Source organism: Hylobates moloch, unplaced genomic scaffold, assembly GCF_009828535.3.
Source record: "Hylobates moloch isolate HMO894 unplaced genomic scaffold, HMol_V3 SCAFFOLD_14, whole genome shotgun sequence".
NCBI classification, from domain to species: Eukaryota; Metazoa; Chordata; class Mammalia; order Primates; family Hylobatidae; genus Hylobates; species Hylobates moloch.
Genome location: NW_026652289.1, coordinates 31,070,566 through 31,091,348, shown reverse-complemented (window position 1 = coordinate 31,091,348; position 20,783 = coordinate 31,070,566). Strand labels below are relative to the sequence as shown.

At 34.6% G+C, this 20,783-nt stretch overlaps 2 protein-coding genes across 2 annotated transcripts in view; one reads left to right on the top strand and one right to left on the bottom strand.

The window, feature by feature from the left end:
- The window catches only part of LIPI (lipase I), a 111,856-nt gene extending 104,227 nt beyond the window's left edge, over window positions 1-7,629 (bottom strand). Inside the window, exons 1-2 of the mRNA XM_058427340.1 lie at window positions 7,497-7,629; window positions 3,366-3,628 (exon numbers count right to left, since the gene is read on the bottom strand). Coding sequence (XP_058283323.1) covers window positions 3,366-3,498 — 133 coding nt within the window. The 5' untranslated portion in view covers window positions 3,499-3,628; window positions 7,497-7,629. The remainder of the gene's footprint in view (window positions 1-3,365; window positions 3,629-7,496) is intronic.
- Window positions 7,630-8,377: 748 nt separating this feature from the next.
- Window positions 8,378-20,216, top strand: RBM11 (RNA binding motif protein 11). Its single transcript, XM_032175476.2, has 5 exons — window positions 8,378-8,518; window positions 11,784-11,946; window positions 13,302-13,374; window positions 16,656-16,755; window positions 19,112-20,216. Exons 1-5 carry the CDS (start codon window positions 8,423-8,425, stop codon window positions 19,523-19,525), a joined length of 846 nt encoding a protein of 281 aa, XP_032031367.1. The 5' UTR covers window positions 8,378-8,422; the 3' UTR covers window positions 19,526-20,216.
- Window positions 20,217-20,783: the final 567 nt, after the last annotated feature.

The following is a 20,783-nucleotide window of genomic DNA, read 5'->3' as shown; positions in this document are numbered from 1 at the left end:
CATATCATTTTTACCTTTATACTCATTGACTACTAACATCAATGTATATCGCAATATTTCAATACAGAATATTTAGGATTCAATTAAATACATGGAAATTAGAGACTGGAAAAATAAATTATCATGTATTTCTAAGATGAGGACTATGCAGCATTTAAGAAATTATGTTTCTGAAAACTAAGGATAACATCAGAAAACACATATTATGTAAAATGAAATACAATAAGAAGATAATGAAAACCATACACATGAACCATGTGAATATATATTTCTATATATATAGCCCATATTTATATAGTACTAATTTTATCCACGATATAGCATATATATAATACACTGTAAACAGATGAATTTATTTGTGCACATACCTCCCCCACACACACACATCTTTATTGGGTTAAGATATTAACCAACACAAATGTAGTTTGCAGTGATGCTGATTAAATTGTGTTCTCAGTCCTACCTGTATTTCTCTGTGTGATTTCTATTGTCTGTCTTTTAATATTTTTTAGTTTTCTATATCTAAAATATTCATTTCTTACTTTAATGAGAAAAAATAGATTTAACAGACTTCAGTTAATTAAGAATAAAAATTGCCAAAGCGAATGGTATCAGCAAAAAACTGAATATATTTAAAACAGAAAGATTAGTATTAATTTTTGTACCTGTTTGAAAAATTAACAAATTGAGGATCTGAGAAATAGACTAAGTAACCCTATTGTGATTCAAAATTCACTAGCAGGTAAATAATATAGGATTTTATTTCCTATATTTATCCAAAGATGTAGGAAGATAATGACTCTAGCAGTAATCTCAACAGAGAGGTAAGCTGAGAAATAATACTGAAAATCTTACTAGGTTTCAACTTATAGAAGCAGCAGAAATGTTAAAAATACCAAAGACACATGGGGAAGTTATAAATAATCATTGTAGGTTGTCCAGCATTCTCTCTGAATGTTTTTTACATGTTTAAATGTTGGGAAAAAATCAAAATTATAATATTTGGTGACATGAAAGTTACAACAAATTCAAATGTGAGTGTCCATAAATAAAGTTGTATTTGTGCACATGCACATTTACTTGTTTAAACATTATCTACTGCTGCTTTCTTGCTTTGGTGACAAAGCTGAGTAGGTGCAAAAGAGACTGTATGGCCCACAAAACCTAAAATATTTACTATCTGGTTGTTTACAAAAATATTTCCTGGCTGGCTCAGTGGCTTATGCCTGTAATCCCAGCACTTCGGGAGGCTGAGAAGGGCAGATCACTTGAGCCCAAGAGTTGGAGACCAGCCTGGGTGACATAGTGAAACACTGTCTCTCCAAAAATTACAAAATTAGCCAGGTGTGGTGGTGTGTGCCTGCAGCCCCAGCTACCCTGGAGGCTGAAGCCAGAGGATTGCTTGAACCTAGGAGGTCGAAGCTGTAGTGAGCCATGAACTTCACACTATACTCCAGCCTGAGTGACAGAATGAGAACCTGTCCAAAGAAAAAAAGAATTTCTGACCCTTGCAATATAATAATAGCAACAACAAAAATTTCAATGTAAATGGTTACAATAAGTTGGCAACTGTACTAAGAATAAATATGCATATATGCATATAATTTGAATATATAGATACATAGATGTACTGTATATTTGTATAAAGTTTTTTGATCTATCTCTCCTCTCCCATTTTATTCTACTTACAATTTTTAAAAACACCTGACTAAACTGCTTTTCGGAATGTCGTTTCTTTATTAAAGGCAGATGTAATCAATGATTTTCATGTTGACAACGATGAAACATGCCCTCCTTGAGGTATATATCAGAATCTCTAGTGGAGAAGAAAGGAGCATGTGTAATAAATAAAACACACTTGGATGAAATAAGCTACTGAAAATCAACAAAATTTTTTAATCAAGTAGAGACTCAAGGAAAATGAGAGAAAGCATAGAGTCTACATGGGTTAAAAATGAATTTGAGGATCAGTAAAATTTGTAATTCACTTATTTTCTATTTACTACTGTTAATATCTAAAAGTTCTACTATTGTATTTTAATCATTACACAAGAATTAGCAGACAAAAACATACAAAGCAATTATGTTTGAATGTTCCCAACTGAAAATTTAGGCAACTGACTAAATAAATACTAATCAAAACAATAATATCAGAAAGTCTGTCAAATAAGTTTTTAATGTAAACTATGATATTAAAATGATTATAACTGTATTAAAAATGACACATAAGATTAGGGGCCTAGACTTCAAATTTCTCTGGCTTTCAACTTAAGGTGCCACTACTATACATTATAATAACATAAAATCCCTATCAAGAAACTTAAGAGTAATAATATAAATTATAAACTGCATATCAGTATCATTTAGATTCTATATTTAAATATAAAATTCAAACATTTCCAGAATTTATGGTTATCTCAAATAGCCAATTGAAAACATAAGAAATAATGTTAATTTCTGGTTAATTTTAAAGTTATTCAAGTACGCATTAACACATTTCAAATACATTTAAAACATAAAGGAAATAATCTGCTCTCATAAAACCCCTACAGAAAACTATCATCTTGAATTTTAAATTTGCCACTGTTATTACCATAAAGTAGAACTAATTGTTCTACTTATCAAGTCGAACAAGTAATTCTACTTTATCATAAAGTAGAAAATGATACACTTAATATTGATAAACTTTATTACTGTACACCAATAAACCAGAATAAAGTTCTACCTTAATACCATAAACCAGCTTTGTTTTTCATCGTACTGAATGAGAGCAAAAGTTGTAGTATATGGTTATTTTGTTTGTTTTGCAATCGATAATTTATCCAAGTAAGAATTTTCTTCAAAAGTAGAGCTAGTTAAACAAATAAAATTGAAACAAGATATTTAAGGCATAATTTTAAATACCAAATTAATTTCTTCATTACTGAATTGTTTTTCTCTTGAGTATTTCTATTTATTCTCTAGTTACATCTTTTTTTAAAAAAAGGTTTTCTAGTTACTAATTATCTGGCAAGTAAATAAAATGCAAAATGTCAACTTATTAAACAAACACATGCACACACACACGTACCCACATGGAAGTTTTCTTACACCTAATGCTAAATGACGAGTTAATGGGTGCAGGAAATCAACATGGCATATGGATACATATGTAACAAACCTGCACATTGTGCACATGTACCCTAAAACCTAAAGTATAATTAAAAAAAAAATCCCCCCCCAAAAAAAGTAATATTTGTTATAATTAGTACCAACAATCATATTTTTATCCCATTATATCATAACATCCTTCATCCCAGAATACAGACCACACTATTTTATATGCAATTTTTAAAGATAAATCAAATTATTAATTAATATCTTACCAGATCTCACCCAGCACATCAAACAAAGAAAAATGTATACTCTCATTTGGAATCTGAGAAAAGCAAAAGCAGCACTCAATTCACCAAAAAGGAAATTCCGTAACTCATTGAGGTTTCTCTTTGGTAGGATCATCACAGGCTGGCAGGTTCTACTGTAAAAGTTCACTGATTTTTGCTCCTCCCTCTTGGTTGAAAAAGGTGAGGTAATTTGTTTTCTCCCATTTTAGCTTGTGGTTGTGGGAAGGATTTTTAAGTCACAGGCTCTGTAATAAGTCACAAACAAATCTTCAGCTACGGAAGTTGAATTTAAGGGAATGATAAATCTAATTACATCTTTCTGTATTCCTTTTAACCTCAGGATTTCAGAAGCGGTCAGGAAAAATATGCAAATGTGATGTTAGAAAATGCTAGAAATGGAAAGAGTCAGAAAAAGTTGTGGTTTATATTCACTTTGACTACAAACTAAGATATCTTTATATACCATAAATCAATAATGAAATCCATATCCATCAAGCTCTTTCAAGTATAAAATATGAGCTTTTCATATTATGTTATTTTACATCCCCAAAGCAGGGGCTATTTTAACATTCAAAATTTTGGTTCATCACTTGAGGCTAAAAGGTGAAAATTATCAAAAAAAAAAAGTCTTTAATATGATGACCATTTTAAAATTAGCATACATTTTCTTTTTACATGTTTACTTAATTATCTTCTTTTCTTACCAGCAATGGACTTTAGTAAGCAAGAAAAATTGGGAGTTGTTCTAAATACATAAATTGCAAGTTTAAAAATTAAATTCATTTTTTAAAAATTCAAGTTTCTCTAAAGTTCCAAAAATACAGTAAGAACAGAAGTGTTTTTTATATGTTATAAATCTGCAGAAACTAATCTGAGGTCTGGGGAAGTATTTGAGAAAATTCACAAACAAAATGAGGTATTAGTTTAAAAAAATCACGAATGTTTAACTGCTGAGGAAGTTCTATCATTATTTTGAACTGTTTGATCTCTGAGTGTTTTACATGAGATTTCCCTTTTTAAAAAAATACCACCACTACAATTTGTTTGAAGATCAAAAATAATCTAGGTCCTTCCACAGCACTCAGCTGTAAGAACTGCACCTCTCTAACAAAGATATAAATAAGCCACATCATTTCAGAATATGGGAAGAAAGATAATGTGTCATACATCCTAGAACGAATTTTTCCTAACAAGTATTACTTAATAAATTAAAACACAAATCTTTCCTCCTTCCTTTATAATTTCTTTTTTTCTTTGTGCTTTTGATGTGGCATTATAATATGACTCTTGCACATTTACTTTCATCTTTACGAGTTCATACTGAAAAATACTGGCATATCAGGCAGTATAATACAGAATTTCAAAACTAAAAATCATGCTTCTTCATTATCATGTATTTTGCATACTGCCAATATGAGAAAGATGAGGTTATTAATGTTCATTGCATTAAATAGGAAAATATTGGGGGATGACAAAGTTACAAAATGCCAATAGTTTAGTAAGACATAATCTATTTAAGCATTTGTTTAGTCCTCTTTGGATATAAAAAATGATTGTAAGTAGCTTACATACACACTTACAATGTAAACACTAACTCAAAGCGGATGTTCATGATGATGATGTGATGATGATGATGAAGATTTAAAATTTATTGAGCCCTATGCACCAGGCGTTCTTCAAGCACTTTACAAGTAAGTTAGTGTTTATTGAGATGGAAAATCATTGTTTATCACAATATATTTTGTCACAACCTTTTATTAATTTGTCAATGTGTCAAAATGTTTAACAATCTTACCCTTTGACTCAGCAATTAAGCAACAAAGATACTTCCTACAGAAATCAAAGACACTTTCCTACAGACATATCCAAGGTCCTTTTATGTGGCAAATGGCCCACATGTGCACAAATATATGAGCAAAGACATTCATCTCACCATTCCAATAACAGTCAAAAAATGAAAGCAATATAAAATCTAACAATGAGAGATTAGTCTAATTAGGTATCTACTGTGGATTAAAACTAATGATACGGATAGATCAGTATTTATTGGTGTAAAAGGCCTTCGTTAGAGTTTTAGAAGGCAGAGGGCAAGCTAAAAAACAGTATTATATAGCATGGTTTATTTTCCTAAAGTGTGATATATATATATATTTTCCTAAAGTGTGATATGTATATATATTTCAAAGTCTGGAAGGTTTTCCCTCGAAATAGTTATCTCTGCATGTTAAATTTGTCAGTAATTTTTACTTTATTTCCTTAAATTTTAAAAATATTTATTTATAATAAACATCTAATACAAAGTAAAGACATTCATTTATTTAATCTTTATTCTTTCAATAGCTATTTATTATACACCTACAGGTGTGTCAAAGATTGTCCTAGGTACTGAAATATATTTACTCTATACTAGTTCCCGGTGAGAAGGACTTGACAGAAGTGTACCTAGGGAACTATGAAACCACACAAGTGGAGTGGCCAGCTAATTTGGAAGGCAGAGTTCAGAGAAGCATTGCAGGACATGTTGCCTGGGCTTAACTACAAAAGAGAGTAAGAGTTGGCTGCGCAGGGCCGGGCACAGTGGCTCACGCCTATAACCCCAGTACTTTGGGAGGCCAAGGCGGGTAGATCACCTGAGGTCAGGAGTTTGAGACCATCCTGGCCAACATGGTGAAACCCTGCCTCTACTAAAAATACAAAAATTAGCCGGGCATGGTGGCACACACCTGTAATTCCAGCTACTCGGAGGCTGAGGCAGGAGAGTCGCTTGAACCTGGGAGAAGAGGTTGCAGTGAGCCGAGATTGCGCCATTGCACTCCAGCCTCGGCGACAAGAGCAAAACTCCATCTCAAAAAAAAAGAGTTGGCTGGGCAACAGAAGGTAAAGAAAGGAGCTCTAATTATATATATATAGACATACAGAAATATACATGTATATATACATATATTTTCATTTATTATATGTTCATTCAGCTAGGGACATCAGACACCCTGATATAAATGAAGAAAGGCTAGCTCTTTATAGAGTGTTACATGTATTTAACCCATTAAAACCTGATATATGACTAATGGTCCAGTAAATACTGAAAGTGAAGTGAATTATTTTTAACCTACTACTAGATTTATTACCATGCATGCATTCAATATGAGTTAAGAAACACAACATGCTTACATTAGAAAAATGATATATTGAGATCATATTCTGAAAAAATTGCTAACTACAGGAGCTGACTTTCAGAGTTTATAATATTAACTAAGTACTCGAATTATAAGCATTATAAATTTATGTACGGCCAGAAGAGGATATTACAACACCAAAATTATGCACATTTGTAGACAAAGAAGGATGCAAATTTCAATAGAACAATATAATATAAACATTAATTACAAGTGTAGTTAAAGGTTTGTAGCATACGCACTCATATACACGCAATGGTTTAAAGTGAAACCTGAAGATATGGCTTGCATATAAGAAGTGTCTGAGAGGAATTCAAGGAGGAAATATGTTGGTTTGATAAGATTTATGAAGTAAATGAATACAAATAAATCAAGAGGTCTACACATAACAGAGACTTGCAAGTATCTATTCATTTGATCAACATATATTTATTTGCCTTCAATATGAGTGTTTCCTTAACTCCTTCTTACTGTACCACAAGTCTACTGATTAGAGGCAAGAAAAAGGAAAAAAAATGGAGACAGGACTTGTATCAGTTGAAGGTAACTACTGAAGTTACTAGCATTTATATTATATTTGTGAGGGTAGAAAGGCTGTCTCTCCCAAAATATAAGCTTTAGGAGGTCAGATTTTTATATTTCCCTTTGTTTTCCAAGAATTAAGCATTCAGAAAATACCTACTAAATGAAGTAAATACATTTAGTCTAATCCATTCCTTCAGAAACAGAATCTAAATTCCAAAGAGAAATTACTTGTTCAAAGGAATAAAACTATGTAATGTCAGAGATCAATCAGAAATTAGGATTTCCTAAAATGTGTACCTTTTCATTAGAAAAGATGACTTTTTTGGTCCATCGACCAGATAAAAGCATGCCTCCTCAATTCAAAATGAAATTTTTTCACGACGCCAAACTAAAGGCCAAATAATGTTCTGATTACCTATATGATATCCATGGGATGATCTCAAGGTCCTACGTAGACGTATGGTAGCTTCAGAAAGTTAACAGTTGACAGTTGATTTATCAAAGTACTGAGATTCTAAGTTTTCTTTCACCTTTCTTGTAATTTTATTGTTCATAAGACTTTCATTAAAAACAAAAATTATTCCCAAGAAAGAACTAAGCCTTTAGCCTGGTACACCATATACAAAGCCCTGAAACAAAGTACAGCCATTCGATCCTGACACAAACCCTAGCTGCCATCCTCAAAAATTCTGGCTTAGACACAAAACTGGCTCACTCTCACCAGTATATTCCTTGGTATTCGCTTTCTCAAGTTCCTTTTGAAGTCTACTTAAAACCTCCGTGACCAGTTTCAAAAACTCATCTAGGGAGCACTTTCTAGGAAAATAAGCTTTAATTCTAGTTTTCTGTTGTATCCACATCCATGCAAACATCGATTCTTTCAAAAATTATTTATAATTTAATATCTTCATGATTTGTTCATTTATTCTTCGGACCCAAGGAAATGTATCTCCCTGCATTTGCCTGGGAGCTTCTGCAATGAAGTTACCACAATTTAAATCATCTCTACAGTGATTGTATTTAAAATGTTGATTGAATAAATCCAAAATCAATTAATGCGCCAGAAAAAAAAGGAAGCCACCCCACTAGCTAAAGCGTAAAGCCCTTTCTGCATTCATCTTTCTTACTCTCACCCACTCTGCCACCGCCCAGCCCTACGCCAGGCGAGGGAGCGGTGTGGTGGGCGGTTCCCCACGTCCGCTGGGGGCGTGGCCCTGATGCCATGCCTCGCCCCCAGCGCGATCCCGGCGCCGGCCCCGCCCCCTCACCCAGGCGGCGCCGTAAAGCCGGAGAAGGGGCGGTGTCTCAGCTCCTACTTCATTCTACGGCCGAGACCGGAGGATGTTCCCTGCTCAGGAGGAGGCCGACAGGACCGTGTTTGTGGGGAATTTAGAGGCCCGAGTTCGGGAAGAGATTCTGTACGAGCTGTTCCTTCAGGTACCGTCCTCTGGGAATGGGCGGCGGAGGGGCGGAGCACGTCGGGCCGGAAACGTAGCGCGCACCTGGACCACCCGGAGCCCGGCCCCCTTCCGCCCCATCCTGAGCAGGGGTTTTAATTTCGTTTCCCCTTAGCGCACCTGTCTCCAGGTGAGCGGCTGGGGAATGAAATGAGGAAGCGTTCCCCGTCCCCATCCGCGCTGCAGAGTCCTGGGGGTGGGCAGGGACGGGGTTCCCTCAACCCCCATTTCTGATGAAGGGCTTCCCAGAGGCTGCCTGGGCCTCGGGTGTGCTCGGGCAGAACCGAAAACAGCCTGGTCACTGTTCTCCGTCAAGTAGTGAGCACGCCTGACATCCCCCAGAAGGAGAGGGGTCGCTTTTATAATGTTTCCTTTTACACTTTGCTTCTTTCTTCAAGTCCTTTTATGCGGAGAGTATTTTTATTACAGCATGAAAAGTGAGATTTGAGATGATTTGGCAGCTAACTTACCGTGACTGTGACCAGGTGATTCCCTGGCCAAGGCCCTTTAATTCATACCAAGAGGACCTTCGGAAACTTTGAGACCTGGTACCTCTAGGATTAAGCCTGCTGTGTCCTGTATACACGCTCACTTATCATATTGTCCTACACAGCCAGGTCTCACTCGCCAAAAAGATACCCTCATTCAGCCATTCCCCTAACCGTGTAATGATCCGGAATTACGGGGCAAATACTGAGGGTGCTGGGAATACAAATTGAAGAGACATCCTTTCATCTTCCTAACAGGGAGAACTTAAAATTACAATGTTTAGGATAATCTATAAAAAGACGAGGGGACATAGATAGAAAAGTGGTTCCGAGTGCGAGCTCTGAGGTCAGCAGTGTGACTCTGAGCCTGTCAATGAATTCCTCAGTGCCTCAGTTTCCTTATGTGTCAAAAGAGAGTAATAGTATCTGCAGTATAATGTGGCTGTCGGAATATGTGGCCTAATGGTAAAATGGCCACCGCTGAGTCTAGCACTCACTGTTTGCTACCGCTACTACTGCTAATGGTACTGCTGTTATTATTAATAATAATACTAACATCAAGAGAAATCAATAGTTACTTCCTCCTATCAGAATAAGGGAAAGTTCCGAGGGAGGCAATTGCAGAACTAAATTTTCAGGATTGAATGGGTCAAAGGGGTCCTTTATTTGGTTGTGAAAGGACTTACTTTTGTCTCTAAACTTAAAGCAACCCTCTTTTAATTATAGATATAATTTGGTAGAGAGGGTTCTTTCCAGGAATACAGTTTCCTTTCCTGGACGTAAAACATTTTTATTATTTGAAAAATATTATTGATTTTAAGACTTTTAGGTTCATCCTTTTAATTCATCTTTTTAAACTTGCCTTTATGAACTCTAATCCATGTCTGTTTTTTCATTATCATTTAAAACTTACTATATTAAGTTAAAAAAACACACCGAAAACTGAAAGAAATATAAAGTAAACTTAGAGTTGTTTTTCTCCAGAAGACTTCTTTCACTTTGAGCCTCCAAAAAAAGGAGAGTGGAAGACTGGGGTGGGATTGCATTATCCAATAACCATTATTTTTAGTTAATCAGGACTCGATCAATATCAGTTGTGTGGATCCACAAGACTATATATTATCTTCTCATTTTTTTATCATTTCCTTCTTCCACCTAAGCAAAATATAAATTTTTTTTAATAGATCAGGTAAGAAGCATAAGTTCTTATTTTTGTCTAGGTATTGAAAGGAATTGCCAAAGTGGAGTTTCTTTTCCACTTTAGACTTCAACACCCAGCAAAACTTGACAACTATCACACTATGTATTTCACTGTGGTTTAAACAATACTGTAAGATAATGTGATTGTTGCTAAAAGTAAGTCTTCATGTTGAATTTTATCTTTACAAATGCTTTGGATTATCTAAGTTTATGTCAAAATTCAAATCACGTAAGCATGTTCTGTCCCATAGTGATTACATCTATTTAATATCTGTATAAAAATCACCAATTTTATTGGTTTTTATATTACAGTATATTTATCATTTTACTATTTTCTTTCAAATTTCTGATTATACTTGGAAATAAGAAAATCAGATTTATTATCATTAAACTTTTAATATTAGAGTTGAGATTTAGAGAAAATATAATGAATTCAGTTTCAAATATGTTGAGATTGAAGTACAAAAACATAGACGTCTGCAGGAGGTGTCTCTGTGAAAGAGACATGGTGGGAAAAGTAAATTTGTTGATGAGGTGGTCCTTGAAGCCAGAAGGGAAGGGAAGCTAGTCCCTGGGAGAGCACAGAGAATGAAACGAAAAGACTAAATCTTAACACACAGAATTATTTTAAAGACGATCATTAATATTTTTCTTTAGAGTAAAAGCAATTTTTTTATTTATGCAACTCTACAGAGAAAAATAATCAGTTATTAAAGTCTGAACCATTCAGCATTAAATCAGTTGTTTGTGTTTGTAAGTGCCTCCTCCAATCATTATCATGGCTGTGATGTAATTTTTTGTTAGTTGTAATTAACAATTTTCTATGATATTTGGCTCTGTGTTTTTAAATCTTCATTGCATATTATAGGTTTTTCTATCAATATAATCTGAATATTTATAATTTGTATTTTATTCCATTTAATAACACACCATGGAATAATATCTCTAGTTGTTATATTTAGAGCCTCTCTAATTTCTCACACTTATAAACAATGCAATATACTTAAAAGTCTTGAACATATTTAAACATTTTTCCTTTGGAAATTTACCAAATGGAGTTTCCAAATCAAAATGCATGATAAATTTATTTATTCTTGAAAAGATATTTAATCTTCATGACAGAAAATTTAAACTATGATATAACATTGCCAGCTTTTTTGAGGATAACTCAACTAGCATTGACTTTCTCATTTCAGTTATTTTTTGAATTCAACACTGCAAATATGTGTGGAGACAAAGTAGTATTTTAATCTTAGATTTATGTGTTTCCTAAATTGGTTTGTTAAGCCTAACAGAAGGATAGTCTACCATTTGTTTTACAGTTTGAAACTAATACGTAGAATTTCCTGTTCTTAACACCATGTATGTTTCCCCAGTGAGCCAGAAAATACAAAGAAAGTGGGAGGAAGTGTAATATTTATTATTAGAAAGATACATTATTAGCAGAGCTACATAAAGATATTGCTAACACATTTCTTTAGTCTAAAGTTGAATTTACTTATTTGAGTATAAAAAAACTTTGGATTTATGAGAAAATAATTTTTAAGTTTCTTATAGGCGGGGCCACTAACCAAAGTGACTATATGCAAAGACAGAGAAGGAAAGCCAAAGTCTTTTGGATTTGTCTGCTTTAAACACCCAGAATCGGTGTCTTATGCCATAGCTTTGCTGAATGGAATTCGTTTATATGGAAGACCAATTAATGTGCAGTATCGATTTGGTAGGTCCTGTCACTGATTAATCTTCAATGTGTTTTGTGGTTGATACTATTCTCAGAGTTGTAAGCAATTTGTTTCCTATATAGTGTAAGACCCAAACAAAAAAAAGTACCTTCTACCTTCTAGTCATTGTTAAATTTTCTCAGAACACATGTCTAATTCATAATGTTATATAATTAATTAGTCTTGACAAACCTATAGCATCTTTTCTAAAAATAAAATGTAAGATAATCGTTTTAGTATCAGCCAGCAAGCAGCTATGATGGTTGCTATTGGCCCTTATAAATTGAGCAAATCTAAATGAACTGGGGTCATACAACTGTAACATTTATATAGCAAGGGTATTTACTAATCTTGTTACTGCTAATGTATGGTACTGAATCTATACTATTTGGAAGATAGAGAGAGGGCATTAGTCCTTCTGGGGAAACCTTTCTATACATGTTGCCCAGGATTTTAAGCCCCTGTAAGAGCAAAGTGGTGAAAGGCAACGTAGAGTTACCCTTAGTAGTGGTGGAAAAACTTCCTGTCATGAATGGCCTCAACTTCTCCTGCACACATATCAGGAACAGATCATTCATGGTTAGCTGCCAAGAGAATGTTATACCATTACTCTAGCTCTTTCATGTTTCAGTAGACCAATAGAGGCCATCTGGTAATTCTTGCAATATGTACGCAGCCTCCTCTAAGTGGTCAGGCTTACTGATCTATCACTTGCTGGTTTTTAAATTCCTCTTGCTATACTAAAAGCAGACAAATACTAATAACAAAAACAATGCTTTATTGCAAAGCAAAAGTGCGTCTCTTTTTTTCTTCCTTTCTTTTGTAATACATGGTTGCATCATGCTCTCTGGTACTTTCTGGTTAACTTACACAGCCTGGTATTAGGTTAGTACAAAAGTAATTGCAGTTTTGCCATTACTTTTAATGTCTGTAGACTAGGCCAGGGTATATTATGTTCTGGCATATCATGTATAAGATTGAATTGGCTTTTGTCCATGAGGGTTAAACTCTTGTCTTGTACACTAGAAACAAATAACACTTGTTTATTTGCCATTTTTAGTTTACAGGTGTCTGGAACAAACCATCATGTATCTTACAAAGTCCAACGTCAATGTCATTCTTATTTACAGTCATTGATTTAGACAAAGCTTGATTTTAATTCATTGATATATAGTACTGTAAACAATCTGTAAATATGATTTGAGAGGTCAGATATGCATATATCTTCTCTGAGTATAGAATTTTAAAATCACTACTATGTTCTAAAATATTTTGAGTCATTTTATGGTTTAATATTAGAACTCCAAAAAAAAAATGCACCAGGAAGTAACCTGTTACTCTGTTTCTTTTAAAGGGAGTTCTCGCTCTTCTGAACCAGCTAACCAAAGTTTTGAGAGCTGTGTTAAGATAAATTCACACCACTACAGGTAATTTTAAAAATATTTCTCATCAAAGGTAAAGCAAATACATTCTTATGCTAAGAGAAGTTTTTATATATTTTGGGCTATTGTAAAACCTCACTTTTTAGGCCTAGGGTAAAATTAAGGAATATCTTTTTTCCGAGCCCATGAAAAGTGACAGAAAATATTTTCATTTAAAATTCAGTCTTAATATTTTCAGTAGTAGGGGGTAGAGACTTATATTTGTAGTTTTTTATAGTTTTCCACATGCTTTTCATAGCTGTTAGATCATTTAAGCATACAAGATTTCATCATGGATCACAGAGATACTGTTATTTATATTTTATATTTGAGTAAATGGAGTTGCAAAAGTTAACCAATTCTTAAGGTCACAGGATGATAAAGTGCTAGCTTTGAAACTAAGCCTTCTGACATTAAGCCATTCAATTAATTATTTTACTTTTTGAAATAACTTCTCTGTGTTAATTTTCAAACTCTTCTAGAATTTTGTACAGCCTGATTTATTGATGCAATGGTAGCCTCCACGTACACTATCTGGCAAGCTGTCCCAGAGGTCATGAAACTAAAAGGCTCCCAAACCAAATGAAAATGTTCAAATTACACCTTTTGTTACACCCATTTGAAAAACAGTGAAAAGCAAGAAGAAAGATATTGGATAACTTAGCACACTTAGGAAAAGGTGCAAGTAGGCAGAAGGACGAACTAGCTGAATTCTGGTTACGCTAATAAACACATGCCCTGTTTCTCTCTGCTGTATCAGCCTCCCCTGCTGACTGCAGTACTTCTGCAGCCTCTCTAAGTGGTTCAGGCTTTTTGATGTATCACTTGTTGGTTTTTAAATTTCTCTTGCTATACTGAAAACAAATATGAATAACAAAAACAATATGTTCTTGCAAAGGGAAAGTGCTTCTCTTTGCGTTCTGTTTGCATTTCTTCCTTTTTTTTAATGTTTGGCTTCATCATGCTCTCTGGTACTGTCCGGTTAACTTACACAGGCTGATAGAATAGGTCAGGGTATATTATGTTCTGATACATCATATAGCTGTATGATATAGACAGATATCTATATCTATATAGAGAGGAGAGGAATAGATATACTCTATTCAGAGTAGAGATATAGATCTATGTATCTCTATATAGATATTTATATATAGAGAGAGAAGTATAGCTCTACTAGCTACATTTCTAATGTTTATCATAGTAACAGTATGAGTGTCATCTATACTGCTTTTTTTCTCATCTTCTTTAGCAGAACTGAATATTCTCAAGTAAACTAACAATAGCTGACCCACCTATCCCTTTTAGTTTTATCAACCCTCTGAACATAAGGAGAGTGGCCCCTCGGGACTGTCAAATAGCCAGGTTTATCTTTCAGAGCATTATTGCACCCCAGATAAAACAGTGTGCTCCTCATCTTCATTCACCCCAACATTTCTACATCAGTGAAATCAGAAGTTAGGAAAGGAGGTGGTGAAATTAGATTGCCTGAATTTTCATGTTGGCTCTGCCACTTTATTAACGGCAATTAACAGTTTATTAACAGTCAGTTAACACTGTTAATAGAGTAGCAGAGGCAAGATGCAAATTCAGACAAGAACTGGATATGTTATTTTACCACTCTGTTCCCCATCTCTAAAATGAGGTTAAAACTTTGAAAGGTTACTGTGAGAATTGAATTTCATAATTAACACAAGGTGCTTAAAATACTGAGCATACAGCGTTCCACAAATGTTAGCATAAAGGGGAGGAAGCACTGTCTAGACTCATGTGTCGAGCCATGTGTATAATGTAAGAACTCCCTTTTTCTACTAGTACCAAGTGCGAAAAGATACCTCTTCTTCCTCAGGAGTTAGGAAGGAACAAGCTATTGGTAAGATTTAGACGGAAGAGAAAAGACTAGATGGGCACTAGAACATAGCAGTCAAACTCTGGTATTTTCTAGTTATATTTGATACACTGACCCTAAGTCATCAGAAATTCTAGAGTAGACAGCCTGAGTTATGTGTATATTTTGGATATGACACTTCATTGATAATACTTTATTCTTCTAGTATTTCTGATATTATAAAGAAAGTATATAAAATGGGTTATCATGTCCCCAAAGTGATTTGCAGAGAAAAATGGTGCTTATTTAACAGTCTAGTCTTTGCTCTTCCTTGGAAATGGATTTTTATGCTTCTTGTTGTTTCTCGTACCTTCTGCTTTTAATGAATATTCCCTGTATTAGTTTGCTAGGGCTGCTGTAAGAAAGTACCACAAACAGAGTACTTAAGCAATAGCTATTCATTGTCTCATAGTTCTGAAGGCTAGACATCCAAGATAAAGGTGTCAGCAGCATTGTTTCTTTATGAGAGCTATCCGAAATAATCTGTTTCATGCCTCTCCCCTAGCTTCTGGTGGTTTGATGTCAATCTCTGGTATTTTTCAGCTTGTAGAAGCCTTACCAAGATCTCCACCTTCATCTTCACATGATGTTCTTCCTGTGGGTATCCGTACTGTAGTTTGAATGTGTCCCTCAAAAGTTCACATGTTGAAATTTTGGTCCCCAATGCAGCAGTGTTGAGATGTGGGACCTTTGGGAGGTGACTGGGTCATGAAGGCTATGCCCTCATGTATATTTTAATTCATTCATGAATTATTGGATTAATTGGTTATTGAGGAAGTGGGTTTGTTATCACAAGTAGATCTGTTGTAAAAGCCAGTTTGGCCATCTCTCGTGAGCTCCTCCTGCCTGTGATGACTTCTGCCATGTTATAACATAGTATAGCTCACCAGAAGCTGACCATAGCCACCTTCACCAGAAGCCACCTGATCTTGGACTCTCCAGCCTGAAGAACCATGAGCTGAAATAAATCTCTTTTCTTCATAACAAACAGAGTACCTGTTTGTTACATAATACCAGTTTGTTATAACAAACAGGTATTGTGTTATAACAACAGAAAATGGACTAAAACAGTCTGTCTTCAAATTTCCCCTTTTTAATCAGGATACCACTCATATTGGATTAGGGACCCATCCCGTTCCAATATGACCTCATCTTAACTAATGATATCTGCAGTGACCCTTTTTCCAAATAAGGTAACATTCTGAGATACTGGGATTTAGGACTTTAACAGCTGAACCCTGGGGAGACATGTCAGCCCATCACACTTCTGAATTTACATGTGATTCCTCTATGCAGACAACTTTGCATCCCCTGAGGAAAGATAGTGGTTTTTCTTAAGAGAAAATGACATTTGTAATAGGAATTTTAAGATTTTATTACTTCTTCTTTTATCTCCTCAAAGGAATGAAGAAATGGTGGTGGGCAGATCTTCCTTTCCCATGCAGTATTTTCCAAGTAATAATACTTCTTTACCTCAGGAATATTTTCTCTTTCAGAAGATGGTAAGTTTAATATGCATTTTATTCAGTATATAATATGATACAAACTATGAAGAACATGAAGGCTATTTGTAACATATGGTGCCCAAACCTAAACTGGGATGAAGGCACAAGATGTCCCAGCACGTTCCTCCAGTGGTGTCCTGGCCTAACACCATCATCCTAAATTTCACTTCTAATGCCTTAGCAAATGGCCAGGGTGTCAACAGAAAAGGGATGGATGGCAGTGATGACACACTGCAGTCCAAGTGAAATTTGAGTAGAGAGTTCTAATGTAAATGACTATTTTAAAAGACGTTTGCAGTGGCTGGACGTGGTGGTTCACACCTATAATCACAGTACTTTGGGAGGCCAGGGCAGGATCAATTGAGGTCAAGAGGTCGAGACCAGCCTGGCCAACACAGTGAAACTCTCTCCATCATAAAAATAGAAAAAATTAACTGGGCATGGTGGTGCACACCTGTAACCCCAGTTACTCGGGAGGCTGAGACATGATTGCTTGAACCTAGAAGGTGGAGGTCTCAGTGAGCCAAGATTGTGCTCCAGCCTAGCCAATAGAGCAAGACTGTCTCAAAAGAAAAAAAAAAAAAAAAGATGTTTGCAGAATTGCATAATTTGAATAATTTCACTTAGTGAAGTATTTTTATATAATGTCATCAATCCCAAATAGATTGCTTTTGGACATGGATTTTTAAAGTAAATTTATCTTTTTAATTAAAGACAAAACTATCCTTCCTGAGTATATACTTAGTCCTTCATGCACACATCACAGGGGGAGAATATCATAGGAGCAATGAAGGTTCTCAATTGTTCGCGTAAACTAAATTATTTCCAGAGACTACCAAAAATTGGTTTTGACCCAGAAATCTTAATTATAGACTTCATTGTTAAAGGGGAACTCATTTTTTTTTTCAATTCCTCATAAATAAGAAATTGAAGTCCAGGGTTGTTAATCAGCAGTCCCAAGATTTTCAGCTTGTTAGTGACAGGTGTAGGACTAACCCAGGTCTTCTGACTCACAGACTATTATTTTTGCAAGTACCCAATGTATACGTGAGCTTTAGATTTGTTAAATATCCATTTTCAATTTTTAAACAGAAATTTTCTGGTAAATTGATACTTTTTAACTTTTGCTTAAAAAAACCCTTTTCTTAACTATGGTAAAACATTAGTAAACAATCACTTCTCATCTGAAACTATAAATATCTTCATCCCAGCATTTTTTATCTTTTGGTAGAGATGGGGTAGGAGAGAGACACAAGTTCATGGTATCTCTATTAATCTTTAATCTGCTTTGAATAGTTAGAAATTTGAGTTAAGAGCTTGTTTGTTTTTAAAGGAAGCATGTCTCTATCTAAACAGTAAATAACTATGCTATACAATATGGGGGCAATTAGCCACATATGCACCTAGGAGGCTGAGTTTTAAAATTTTATTTAATTTTAATTAATTTAAATTAAAATTTAAAACCGATACTTGGTTCGGTTTTCAGAAAACTTTTAAGTATATTTGAAACAACTTGGGCATGTGAGTATATTTTTTTCAACTCTAAATTCAATGTAATCTAAATTCAGATCAGGTATTTTCAATAAAAATTTAGCATTCAGATTGAGATATGCCATAAGTATAAAATATACCTCATATTTTGAAGACTTCACGTGAAGAAAAAGTAAAATATATCATTAATTTTATATCATTTACATATTAAAGTTATAACATTTTAAATGGATATATTGGGATAAATAAAATACATTGTTTAAATTCACCTGTTTCTTTCTACTTTTGTACTGCAGTTACTAGATTTAAAACTACATGTGGGCTGGGCGCGGTGGCTCACACCTGTAATCCTAGCACTTTAGGAGGCTGAGGCGGGTGGGTCACCTGAGGTCAGGAGATCGAGACCAGCCTGACCAATATGGTGAAACGCTGTCTCTACTAAAAATACAAAAATCAGCTGGGTGTGCTGGCATGCGCCTGTAGTCCCAGCTTCTTGGGAGGCTGAGACAGGAGAATTGCTGGTACCCAGGGGGCGGAGGTTGCAGTGAGCCAAGATTGCGCCACTGCACTCCAGCGTGGGCAACAAAGTGAGACCCTATCTCAAAAAACAAAACAAACAAACAAAAACTATTTCCGTTGGATAGCACTAATCTCTAATGTAGTGAGCTATACACAGTCTCAACTCTTTATATTGACCCTTTAATGAAACACCTACCTTTCTACTATGGGAGGTCACTGTCTTTCTTATACCAAAACACAGTTTAGTTTACTCATGGCTATTGTATAATACATGTAAACTGTTAACTTTTTTCCTTAACCTTTTGGATTTGTTTTGGTAGATGAATGTCTTTTGTTTTCACAGCAGTGGCATGTGTATAATCCAGTGCTGCAGCTTCCTTACTATGAAATGACAGCTCCACTTCCTAATAGTGCATCTGTGTCTTCCTCACTGAATCACGTTCCAGATCTTGAGGCTGGACCCAGCTCATATAAATGGACTCACCAACAACCAAGTGACTCTGACCTTTATCAGATGACAGCTCCACTTCCTAGTAGTGCATCTGTGTCTTCCTCACTGAATCATTTTCCAGATCTTGAGGCTGGACCCAGCTCATATAAATGGACTCACCAACAACCAAGTGACTCTGACCTTTATCAGATGAATAAACGAAAGAGACAAAAGCAAACAAGTGATAGTGATAGTAGCACAGACAGCAACAGAGGCAACGAATGTAGCCAAAAGTTCCGAAAGTCTAAGAAGAAGAAAAGATACTAGTATTACCTACAAATGAAACTTACCTACACTGATCTTAGTTCTCTTATGAAAAAAATAAGATGACTCCATCAAATAACCAATGTCATGGCTATCTTGTCTTTTGAAATATATAGTAATAAGACTTATCTCTGGTTTGCTGTTCAATTTTTGCCTTGAACAACAAAAGCTTTCTAAAAATAATATAATGTACCACTTTTTGTATTTGTCATGATATTTTTGACCCATTGGCAATAAATAGACTATTGTCATTTTATTAGTACCAATGATGAAATTTCACCAAACTATTAATCAAAAGTCACTTATTAAACACGTTGATAAAGCACCGTGTTCCCTTTGATTATCCCCTGTAACCAACAGTCAACTACAAATAGACTGGGATTCAATGTGGAGTGGTGGATTTCCTGAAAGAAAGTAGTGCAGATATTTAAGGATTGCATATTGTTCCTAATGAGGATGTAATAAACAGGCATTAGTAACCCTTTCTTTTAGTACCTAAATATGTTGTTTCTGAGCCATACTCTTCTTCAGGTTTATTTTATAAAGTGAGGACATATGATAATGATACCAAAGGAAAGATAATTATCATGAAACCAACTTTTGGATCATTCCCATTTTAGACAATTGTGTATTTATAGGGATACCTGCCTCTTCTCACATATTAATTGTATGTCATTAAAATCAGTTGGCTATGTCTGTGTATTATTCTCCTCTTTTGCTAGCAAGGTTTGAGATGATATACTAACATTTAAATCGTGAAAATGAGCAAGTAAATAGAATAATATTTTATTAATGTATGATATGTAATACTGTCTAAATCAAGTTTCCTATTTTTGGTTTATTTATTTTAGAAGAAAAATAAAATTCATTATTTGGGCATTTTTGTTTATAGCTCATTACAAACTAGAGTGATGAATATATATATTTACTAAAGCTAATTGAAAGAGTCATGCAACTCAATTGGGAATTAACCACTCAATTCAATAGTAAAAGCCATGCTTGGATGTTTCTTTTGCATGTTGCCTAGCATTTTATAGATATTTATTATTTAAATAAAGATATGTTTGTAATGAAGAGAGTAACAATTTTAATCTTGGTTATAAATATATAATATAGTGAAGTTTGAAACAAATATTAGTCTATTTCTATCTAATCAAAATGAAAAACTAAATTTTGCTTTATGTAGCTGATATGATTTGGCTCTGTGTCCACACCCAAATCTGACCTTGACTTGTAATCCCCATTATTCCCACATGTCAAG